Here is a 12,653-nt window from a genome sequence, read left to right on the forward strand (position 1 = left end):
ACAATTTTTAAGCACTATTATCACAATCGTCAAGTTTTTCACATTGAATAAGTTTTCCGAAACTGATATAAGCCAAAAACACACTCTCAGGGTATGGAGGGGGGATTACCCTTACCCAAGATTGGTTTAAAAAAAAGTCACCCTCTGGATTATAAAGTATAGGCCAATATAATATATTGGTCTATATACTATTCATTAGTTGGCCTAGCAGAGAGCACCAACGAGGTGCAATTTTCTCTTATAAGAACTGGATTGTAGCTAAATTTGAACATTTATCGTTTAATGATGAGTAAGGTGCAAGTGAGGTGCAACTTGTCCTCAATTCGTTATTCCTCATGTTCCTTGTCTCAGATTCCTTGGAAACTCTCTTTGCGATCAAGCAACAATTTTCCAACGGAAAGCTGTGATATACGCAGAAGACTAATTGAAATCCGGATAAGGTAAGACCTGTCACAGACCGTGGCCAGTATAATAGGTGTGGTCTCGCAAAACTTTATCCGGCGTTTTGTGATCATACTATGTTTTTTGTGTCGTGGATTTTTAAATTGTATTATGACTACGCTCTTATTGGAATAGAAAAATATTCGCTCAGTTTGATGCTATTGATTTTACCCCTATTTTGAACAATCGTAAGCGTAAACTTACCCCTGATGCCTGCCTACGCCTGGACCTGAATCATCGGCTTATCCGGTTGTTTAATGTTATATAACATAGTTTAATTTTGTTGTAATATTTGTTTAGGCATTGTCACGTCATTACTGGAAATAGATGTGTGCAGACAATGGTCTAGGTATAAAAAACTAGCTTGGAATGCATAACAACACCAGTTAAGGCTCTTCAATACCTTGAAGAATCACCCTATTTTGCCCATTACAAGCTTTCTCAGTATGTGTGGACAAACTATTCAGAATTGATGGGGCAGTCTCGCCATAACTTGTATAGCTTTGATAAGAGATCCGAATAAGCGACAGAAAACTAAAAGTCGGCACCTACTTTCCCGGAAATCTTGGAAAAACTATTTAACTTTTCCTGTTATATGCCAGAGATAGAGATATTCAATTTGATGAAACTTAAATCACTAGAAAGCTAAAAATTTTCTAAGCCAAGCCTACAAACTACTTTTATTTGTCAAAAATTACATTTCATCTCAATGTTATCCTTTATTACCTACAAAAGGCACTAGAAATAGCAATTTACTTTCAAATGAGGCCTTAAACTCCTCTCTATGATGTCTCAGTGCCCCACTAGCGGCGATAGAAAAAAAAGAAAGAAAATAAAAATCATTGGTTCCCATGCAAAAAATCGATTTCTCTTCTTGCTCAAGATAGGAGGGGGAGGAGAGCAATCCTCCTGTATGAAATTTTTGGCATAAATTTTCCAATGGTCTAGTTTTCATTTCTATTTGACACCATTTTTTGAGTTTTAGGCTATATTTGGAAATACCCGTAAGTTTGTTTTCACAATGAACTTTAACCATTGATTAATAGAAATGATAGTTACCATTTCTGAATCAGATTCAAAAGAGAAATTCTTGACATGACAGTTTTTTTTTCAAATCACGTTTTTAAATTTCCAGTTACTATTGACTGGACTTCGTTCTTTACTAGGTTGCGTCACATACCGCAAACTTGATTATGCTGTACAGTCATACCGGCCTAAAACAGCACACGAAATTTTTTAGAAAATGTACACCTTTGACCATTCGTAAATACACCATATGGTTATGGGCATACCGATAGGGCTAGAGCATTTGAATTAAAGCTGTTGGCCAAAACAACAAGACTGGGGATGAGTTACCTAATTGCTGAAGTCTTTCACTGATGTCTTTTTGTGGAGCAGTTTCTTCACCAAAATCGATGAGATTCACGTCTGATGACGGTTTAGTCGCTGGCTTCTGTGATTCAAGTGGATTACCAACAACAGCAGCCCTCTTCTTATCATACCTTCCAAATCTGCAATGAATGAACCATCAAACTCAAATTCAGCACTGGAGGACATAAACAAAGATTCTAAATAAATAACTGAAGACATAATAACTTATTTACCAAAATATTAACAAAAATAAGTAGGGTATTGGTATGGAAATTTGTTTACATCACAAATACCTTGGAAAAAACAACAGTAATAAATGAAATAAATTACGAAAATATTAGCCTGTTGTTATTTACCCATCTAGAAGAATGACCCAATTCATATTTCAATCGGAACTTTGTCCTATTACTTTAGTTACTCATTCGCATGCTGACCAATGGTCTGCCTAGCGCAAGATCTTCTGATTCACTGCCTTCGACCGGGAGTGTCTGGTTCCTTGGTCGGGTGAAAGTCATCCGACGCTTCCCCTGTTTTACCCTGGATTTCTCCAGCTACCCATTCGGAGCTGGGATAATTCTGGCTGAGGAGTCACACCACTGACCCCCGTTCCAAACCAAATAACCAGCGATATCAGGACTCAAACCCCGTCCTCACGGACAAAGGATTTCAAATCTAGCACGCAAACCACTCGGCTAGGAAGGCTCTAATAGGAATCGGCTGTGTCTTATTGGTATTCTATAATTTTCGGTATAAATGCAAAACAAAATCTGGCAACTAATGAAGGTAAATAGAAGAATATTTTAGTCTTAAATAAAAAGAAAATTTACAGAAGAGATGAATATACGGAGGAACAACACCAATTTAAATAAAGAAAAAAAAATCAAGGAAAACATTATTTTTGTTTAGTTTTTTCTCTAAAAGTTATTTAACTACACGAATAAACACTCTCAGACTTCTATTCTAAATTTTCACAAAATTTATCAGGTCATCATTTCAACACAGAGCAGTTAAAATTGATTAAAATGGCTAACAGGCATTACCAAGCGAGTATTTTTGAGAATTGTACACTCTTCGTCACTTCCATTCATCCCCGAAGACTTAATAAATCATAACTGAAATATTTTCTGTATTAGACTCTCAAAACCCAAGAAGACCAAGCCCGATACATTTTAAGCGCCAAAGCTATTGTCAGGTGGTTTTGTGCATTCACAAAGATGGTCCCTAAAAAGAAGGATTAATACAAACAAATTCAAAACAAAATTTTGTTTTTAATCAATTAAATTTAGTTCGAAAAATTAAATCTACCAAGCTCTCAATATTAGAAAACATAAGTAAACCCCAACCAATTATAGAAATTCTTCCTGCTGGATAGGTCATGAATTTTGCTAATATATTTTCTCCATTATTAACTGAACTGACTTAGTTAAAGTAGAATTTGAGAAGCTCTAGAGCCGCGCTTAAAGCTCGTATATTAAGATCGATCTTTAAGTTTAAAGACCGATCCTTAAGCGTAAAGACACGCTTAAAGATCGTACGTTCTGGAACAAAAACCATTTGCTAGGCCGTTCTCAAAGGGAGGACCAACAGACAGTGCGGATCAGGAGGACCAAAGTGTGGTTAAGCATATATCGTCCTTCTGATCTTCCCTTTGAGAACAGCTTAACAAGCGGCTTTTGACAATTCTCTCAGAAGTGTGAAAGTGTCACATTCGATCTTTAGGCGAGACTGCGACAATATTGGGTTTTCACGTTACCGTTTCACTTTTTCAAAGCGAATCTATCCCAATCCCGATTTCTTTAATATTGAAACGGCACTATTTTTTTTCATTAAAAAGTTAATTTTCTCGCTAATGTCATAGCAAAAAAAAATATATAGCCTGTCTCTGCCCCTGCACAAGTCATCATCTGCGCAGCTATAAATGGTAAATACAGAAAAAAGGAATAATAACAGGGGAAAAAACAAATAAATAATAAAAAATACTGAAAAATAATAAACACTCAAAATAAAATAAACACTAAGACAAAAAATTTAAAGGAATGAAATTAAGGATGATGAACAGTAAGAAAAAAAAAACAGATATTGAAAATTGCAAACAGAAAAAATTATACATAGTAGCACTATAACGATTGCTATATTGAGACTTTAAAGTGATAACATCTGGTTTGAATTCAATTTTTGCGAACAAAGTCTTTAATTCAGTAAGATTTTCGGGCATGCATTTTGCATTACTGGCTATGAGCCTAATTCTGTATTTACTGAATATAATTTATTTCTCACTCGAATGACCGCCTACAGAGTTTGATTTAAGGATAACAAGTTACATTTTGACTGGGTTTGAACGGAACCTATGACCAAAAATTTAATATTTAGTCCAGTTCTGAGACTTCTGAGCAGACTCACTCACGATACAAAAATACAAGCCAAAAAAAACTCCTAAATAGTGAAGTAAATATACAAACTCGAATGGTTTCACATAGCAAAGATTAGGAAAATCTTATGGACATGTGTAAGATGTTGGTCTCAGCCACAAAACAAAATATTCCAATCACTAAATTTGTAACATTTATAGGTTCCATGTAAGGACCTTCCATAGAAGAAACGGTTTTTGCTACTTTAGTATCTAAACGCATGTCGCTCTTCAATTAACCTTCAGGATAAGTAGCAACCTGCTCAAGTTGCACACTCCAGATCCTCCTATTTCTTCCCCCCCAAAGACTAAATCCCAGCTGAGCTTAAAGCCTTTGTTGATAAATTGTGTTCAGACCATGACGGTGACACAACATAATCGTAATGACCTAAAACCAAATGAAAACTGTGGTCCGTTCAAAGCAAACTTCAAGCCAGATATTGGAGAGTGCAAAGGAATCTGAGCAATTGCTTGATATTTCACTAAAGGAGTCAGCCTTTGAGGCAACGGCTAAGCGAATAACAGACGACCTTGATGAATCTTTCCAGAAATTAATTAAAACAAAAACTTTCGGAAAAAGAAGTTTTTCAAAGAAAAGTAAAGAGCCATATGAAACTTAAGACCAGTAGAAATAAGTTCCTAGAATAATTCAAACTAAAAACAACCAGAAATTATTATTAAGGAATAGATAAAACCCAAAACGAACAGTACTTAAATAAACAATCATAGCAAACAAACATGCGACAAGTACTAATATAAATGAATGAATACATCTTAAAACGATTAAAACTAAATTGAATATACAAATCAAGTCTAAAAAGAACAAAAATTATTACAAACAAGAGTTTGGCTACTGTCACTTTCCCTAACTGTAAAAGTCTAAAGCCTACTGCATCATAGACTCTTTACTGAAAACTATATGTGTCTTGAACAGTCTTGGAAAGAACTGAGAAATTTAAAATTAATATTTGATATATAATGGTATTAATTGCTCAAAGCTCAGCAGTTCAAGATTTTATTTCACTGCAATCTTTATTTTCAATGTTGCAAGTACAAAAGAAACCATGCAATATAATTCATTTTCAGTAAAGCGCAAATGACGCAGTAGGCTTCAGGCTTTTGCAGTTAGGAAGGGGGCGGTAGCTAAACTCTAGTTTGAGGTGATTTTACTCCTATCTTATCCCCTTCAAGATTTATTTATTCAATTATTTTAGTACCTGTTGTATGTTTGTTTGCTATGATTGTCTATTTAATTTCTGGTCGTTTTGAGTTTCATTTATTCATTGATAGTAATTTCTGGTCGTTTGGAGCTTGAGTTATTATAGAAATTTATTTTTGCTTGTCTTAAGTTTATTATGGCTCTTTACTTTTCTTTGAAAAACTTCTTTTTCGTAAAGTTTTTTTAAATTAATTTCTGTTAATTTTTGATTGCAAAAGTTTCAAGTTTTTCAACATTCACCATTCCAACCTCAAACTTCCATCAAAGTATCAAAATATCAAAGTGATGTTTTTTTCTACATAAAGTTTTAAGTTCAACATCCCCCCCCAAAATTCCCTGAAAGTAGCCACAAATAGATGCAGTAGCAGTTGCAAGCAGTCACAGTTGCAGCCACAACCACTCTCATTTGCAGCCGCAATAGTAGCAGTAGTTGTGGTGGCCCTGACAGTTTCAAGTTAATACCCTCACCTGTTCCTAGGAAATTGCATATACGCACTTTTGATAACTTGGATATATATAGTTTCTTTTAATTTAGCTAAAACATACTCCTCAACATTTCCCGAAATTTTGCCTCGGCACCCTTACTTTTTTTTAGCATATCCAAGATCAAACATTCCCGCCTTTCTTACTGATAAATTTTGCAGGTAAAAAATGGACAAACTTCATAATTTACATTCCTTGCCCTGGGGGCTGTGGGGGGCATTGCATACCCGGAGGAATAGTTACTAGACCTTTTGACTGTTTTGAACAAAATCAATTTTTCACAATGTTTATCAGTGATGAAGGGAAGGAGCATCTAAATAGGGCAAGGAAGGCTGTTTACCTTCCAATAGCTCTTTAACATCCCCATCCGCATCCCCTAAAAATTTCAACTTAATAACCTCAGCCGTTCCTTAGATGTTGATGATACCCCCTACTGAAAATTAGCACGTGCAGTGTGCTTTATTGTGTCCAGCACCCCTCTCCAAAACTGTAGAGGTTTATGTCATCCCCAAAGGTATAGTTATTTGAGCTTTTGACAATTTTAAACAAGATATCTATTTCATAATTTTGATGAAATATTTTTGGAGGGATTGCAACTAAAAAAGTATGGGAGGGGCTGGCAGCCCTCCGACCACTTTTCAACACACCCCTCAACATGCCCTGAAAGTTTCATCTCAATAGCCTCAGCCGTTCGTAAAATATTGCAGATCCTCCTTTTTGATACACTTGATGCACATAGTGCCAATTGTTTTAGCATAACATACCGCTTAAAATTCTCCAAGGCTTCGCCTTAATGTCCTTAGCCTTTTCGAAATCCAGAATCAAATATTTCCCCTTTTCCTAATGATAAATTCTGCATGCAAATAATGGACAAATTGCATAATTTACAATCCTTACCCCAGGGCTATGGGTCATCGTAATCCTGGAAGTTTAGCTATTAGACCTTATGACTAGTTTGAGCAAAATGACAATTCCAAAATTTCAAACAGTGTGGAGCAGAAAGGGGAACTTAAAAGGAGTAGAGCGGAGGGGGGGGACTGGTAACCTTAAAATCTCTCTTCAACATTTCCTCAACATGCCTTGAAATTTTCTACTTAATATCCTTAGTCGTTTCTTTAGATATTACTGATATTCCCTTTTTCACAAGCGGCAAGCATATAGTGTTTTGATGGTGTTCGGCATCGCTCTCAACACAGCCTTATAGTTTGACCTTAATACCTTAAGTCTTTTTGGAGACTAAAGATCAAAAATTTCCTCTTTTCCAATAAAAGTCCTTATATGTTAACAATGGGCAAAATGCATCACTTATAGTCCTTGCTGGAAACTGGGGGGAGTTGTGTCAACCCCGGAGAAGTATAGTTATTTGACCTTTGAACTATTTTTAGTAAAATGGACATCTGAAATTTCGGTCTGATCCATTGGGGAAAAAAAACGAAAACGGGGGGCTGGTTGCTCTTTGATCCCTTTTGATTCTTAAAAAAGGTACTAGAACCTTCGATTTCCAATCAAAGTTTAAACGACCACTCCTTCCATAAAAACCATACATTTTAACAACAAGCAGCTTGCATAACTTACAGCCCCTACCACGGGTACTGGGAAGGGAAGTTCAACCTTAGAAGCATAGTTATTTAGCGTTTGGACTATTTTCAACAAAATGGCTATCTCAAAATTTTGGTCAGATGCATTTTGGGGAAAAGGGCGTGGGCGGCGGGCTTGTTGCCCTTCGATCACTTTGGACTCTTAAAGGAGCTTTTCACTCTTAGAAACGGCTCTAGAACTTGGTAATTCCAATCGAATGAGTCCCTTCCAAAGTTTATACGACCCTCCCCTCCATATGAAGTACCTCTGGAAAAAAATAACACATTGAAGCCTTAAGACTCTTTACTATACGCAACGTTACAGCGTTGCCTCTGACTACTAATCCCTAAATGTACCAAAACGGCCTGGTATTGCGAGAAACGCACATCCATAGTATATTTCCCAAGACTCAGCGAATAATAAACGTTCTTTAGAGATTCTGATCTACTGAGTCACCTTCTCAGTACGGGCCCTCCCCAGGCCACTCAGCGCGTCCCCTTGTGGCGGATAGGGGAAAGTCCCACAGATATGTAGGGTGCCTCCATAAAGGGAGGCGCGGACCAAGGGGGGACCTAGCCCCTGGGGGTCCATAATTGAAACTGGGTCACCCTCACATGGGGGTCATAAATACAGGTGGAGGAGGAAGAAAGCCCCCCTAATGCATACTGAGTATGGCAGATCGGCGCTTGTATACGTCCAAATAGTTGCAAACCTACTTCCAACAATGGGTTAAATTGTATGGTGGTGCAGTATACCATAGTGGGAGGATCCTCTCCAGGAGGACAACTGAGAAAGGGCGGAAGATCCAGACTTGGACAACGGCCTCTGCAAGTTGACGGAGAGGAGTGGCTTTCCGCCGGCAATGAATCAGCTAAGAAACTATATCTTTTCAAATTATGAACAAAGGCTCAAAAGATCAAACTAGAAGTGCTACCGCGTCCGGGGAAACAGACGACCCTTGTGATTTGATGCTCACAAGGAATAAGAATGATGATGAATCTGCTACTACGTACGGCGAATCTGACGACCATAGGTCTAGGACGACTCCCAGACGAAATGAGAGTTTAATATTGGCGAGAAGCACTTTCAATATTGGTACTAAATACCCGGACTTTAGCTAAACCTGGCAGAATGGATCTGGTGTTGAAAGAGATTGATAGATACAAGTGGGATTTAGTCGGTATGTCGGAGACGCACCTTCCTCAAATCAGAGAAAAAAATATCATTGAAACTACTTTCCTACTGTCGCGAAGTTCTGATGGTGTCCATCGGCAGGGTGTAGGCTTCATCCTCTCTGCGGCCACCAATAAGCCACTAATTACCTTCACTCTTGAATTGGAGGGAATAGCAACCATCCGTCTGAAAGGGCCCATTAAAAATCTCTCAGTCGTCCAGATATATGCCCCAGATTCAGCCCGTAGTGAGGAGGAGTGCGACCAATTCTACTTTCAGCTACAAAGCGTCACAGACCAGATCCCCAAAAATGATATACTTATCGTGTTGGGTGACTTTAATGTGATAGTTAGCAGTTCCCATGCTGGTCGAAAAGATGTCATGGGCCCACACGGACATGGCCGTCTTAATGCAAGGGGGGAACGGCTTATTGACTTCTGCAGGGAGAATAAACTCTACATCACTAATACCGCTTTTAAGCACAGACACCGCCGAAAGGTAACATGGAGACCCCCTGATGGAGTCACCAAAAATATGATCGACTACATCCTGATATCCAGACGTTGGAAGTCATCTGTAATGGATACTGTCTCACTACCCTGTGGAGATTTCGACTCGGATCACACACTCCTGATGTCCAAAATCAAGTTGAGTTTAAAACGTCTCTCAAAAACCACAAAAATCCGAAGATTCCGAATGGAACTCTTCCGAGACCCCACCAAAAAAGCCACATATAACTCTAGCCTGTCTACAAAATTCCGTGACATCCTCAGTACATCCAATCCACTCACAACTCCCGAAGAAGTTTGATCCCTTGGCTGAACATGCCCCCTCTGCAATCCTCGAGACTGCAAGCGACATCCTTGGTAGAAAAGCCAAAGTTGAAAAGCCTTGGATCACTGAAGAAATATTTCGATTATGCGACCAGAAACGCCTACATAACAACAAATCTGACCGGAGCAGCCGAGACACCTACAAACATCTCAAACGGAAAGTTGAGCGTGAAACGAGGAAGGGATTCCGCAGGCATATCGCCGAAAAGTGCAAGGACTGTGAAACCTAGTTCAAGACAGGCAACAGCCACAAGCTCTTCAAAACAGTCAGCGAGCTATCCTCCAAAAAAGATCCCTTAACTTCCGCAATCCTAGAAAAACAGGGGAACGACATTAGTGATGCCAAGATGAAGCTCGAACGATGGAAGAAATACATTGAGGAGAAACTGAACCCTCAAGTAATGACCGACCCAAATGTCATAAATTCCTTCCCAATCATAGACCGAGACCCCCCTCCACCTCCGCTTAGAAGCGAGACCAAAACGGCTATAGAATCCCTAAAGCGAGGCAAAGCTCCGGGGCCAGACGGTGTCACTGCTGAACTGATAAATGTTGGTCCAGAAGACGTTGTCGACCTATACCACAGTCTTATATCAGCCACCTGGTCTACTGGACACGTCCCGCAGCAGTGGTGCAAGGCAGCAATAGTCCCAATACACAAAAAAGACTCAAAGAAAGAATGTGACAACTACCGGCCCATCAGCCTCACAAGCCACCAAACCAGAATCCTGACCAAGATCCTGCTTCGCAGAATTCAAGCAATCACCACCTCTGTTCTTGGCGAGTATCAAGCGGGCTTTCGATCGGGACGATCAACTATTAACCAAATCTCTACTGTTCGTCAGCTGATGGAACGGTTCATCGAGTTTCACAGAGACCTCTATCAGCTCTTTATTGACTTCCGACAGGCCTTTGACCTAATATGGAGGAAAGGCTTGTGGTATATTCTAAGACACTACGGTGTCCCAGATGAAATAGTCAGAATAACTGAGGACATGTACAACTAATTTAAAAGTCAAATACTGACCTCTGATGGGCTCTCTGGCGAATTCCCAACAACTTTCGGGGTCTTGCAAGGATGGATCCTCTCGCCGCACTTGTTTAACCTGTTTCTGCATGCCATCCTCTCCCTGATACCCGTCGAATATGGAGTCAGAATAGGAAGAATCTTAATTGACAAACTAGTATATGCGGATGATATCGTCTAGATGTCCACTACCGCGCAAGAACTCCGGAGACAGGCTGACTGTATCTCCCAAGGAACAAAGCCGTTTGGTATGCAGATTAACGCAAACAAGACCAAAATCATGGTCACATCACGACAGGAGATAACAACCCCCCCCCTCGATAGTAATAGACGGTGAATAAGTGGAAAAAGTCAATCAATTCCTTTACCTCGGCAGTCTCTGAACAGCTGACAACTGCCACACTGTCGACATTAAACGCCGCCTCGGTCTTGCTAGCTCTAGCTTCAAAAGACTTCCAAAAATATGGAAATCTAACCACCTTTCGAGCCATCTGAAAGTGCATCTATTCAATAGTCTGATTATACCCATTGCTCTATATGGGTGTGAAACCTGGACATTAAAAGATGAAAACGAGCGCAACCTCCTTGCGTTCGAAATGAGATGACTGCGCCGGATAGCCAAGATCAAATATACTGACCATATCACAAACAAAGAACTCAGAAAAAGGTTGAAGTCACAAGGCACTATCCGGAACAAAATTTGAAAACAGCAGCTGCGCTGGTTCAGCCACGTAAAACGAATGAATCCCGAATGCTTACCCAGGATCACGCTTGAGAAGTCAACTTAAGGACTTAGATCACGGGGAAGACTGCGCAAAAAGTGGATTGAAAAGTTAGAATAAAAACACATTACTCAACTATCCCAAAACACCCTTGACAGAACAGCTTACTAAGCCCTAGTTCATCAGATTTCTTTGAAAGGAGTGGCCCTAAGACGTCCCATGAGGATGGATGGGACTTAAGTAAGTAAGTAAGTTTAGAGATTCAGTGAAAACTGGACACGAACGCCTTCAAATTGAAAATTTTTAATTTTTACCACGACGCTGCTTTAACTGCGACACGATTGGTCACCTCCCCACCAACTTTAATAAACTATGTTATTAGTGTATAATATACTCATACACCAACGATAATACACTATGCTCCAAATATAGTGCTACTGCTAGTCAACTACGGATTCCCCGTATCTAAGGAATGCTTTCTGTGTTGATCACAAAGCTACGGGTCACACAGGCTATAGCGTAAAGTACAGAGAAAATCGCAAATCCCTAAATCCACGACTTCAACAATTAATCTTTACTCACGGAATATAAATGACTCATTTGTTAATAAAATCCCAGTATTGGATGTAAGTTAAATTCAAGAAAATTTTGTTACCAAACACCGCCTGAATATATTGTCACTTTATGATACGACATTTTACTCTCTGCCTGCTAGGCAGCGCAGCAACAAGGCAGATCCTAAGGTTGACTTGTACCGTTGGAAAAAAATCTTCTTAAAGCTCAAGCCTCTTCGAAACAAATGATGCATTATTTAGCTGTGGGATTCTCGTATGTTTTTAAATATTTATCTACTCTTTCATTATAATCATGATCAATCAGAACGTTTACTTGCATTATCATGTGATGAACTAGGATCTTGAACAGATAATATGCAGCGACTGGCTTCTCCCTGCATGATAGCTGGTGATTTTACTTGCAATTTATGTGAGCCCAATTCTCAAGCTTCCCAGCGTGCAGCAGGTCAAGGGTTCATTTGGTGGTTTTTGGCTTTACTAGACAAGATTTATGATTCTATGTATATCCACACATTTTCTAAGCCTCTAACATGCACTGCGTTGTATTATCTCTGAATCTGAAAGCTGCTGTACCAAATGTTTTGGCTGATTATCAGTGACCAAATCATCTAGCGATAAGTTTAATTCTAGTGCGCTTTTCGGGTTATCAAAACATTCCATATGTTTTCTTAGCACCTCAAATTCGTCATGATTGGTCAAAATTTACCCAGCCCTGTTCACTAAATCGGTTGACTTTATTCTAAATAAAATCCGCGTGCCATTTCATTTCCTTGAGAATTCCCTCCGGTTGCCTAGAAACGATATTCAGACTTGTTTAAATGTTT

At 39.0% G+C, this 12,653-nt stretch overlaps 1 protein-coding gene across 4 annotated transcripts in view; it reads right to left on the reverse strand.

Moving 5' to 3' along the window:
* The window catches only part of LOC148940121 (TOM1-like protein 2), a 95,726-nt gene that overhangs the window by 34,985 nt on the left and 48,088 nt on the right, over window positions 1-12,653 (reverse strand). For all 4 annotated transcript variants that reach the window (XM_089106395.1, XM_089106393.1, XM_089106394.1 and 1 more), the window contains exon 8: window positions 1,798-1,952. In XM_089106395.1, coding sequence (XP_088962521.1) covers window positions 1,798-1,952 — 155 coding nt within the window. The remainder of the gene's footprint in view (window positions 1-1,797; window positions 1,953-12,653) is intronic.

This window comes from Artemia sp. Qi Xiang Cuo, chromosome 20 (assembly GCF_049724085.1).
Source record: "Artemia sp. Qi Xiang Cuo chromosome 20, ASM4972408v1, whole genome shotgun sequence".
NCBI classification, from domain to species: domain Eukaryota; kingdom Metazoa; phylum Arthropoda; class Branchiopoda; order Anostraca; family Artemiidae; genus Artemia; species Artemia sp. Qi Xiang Cuo.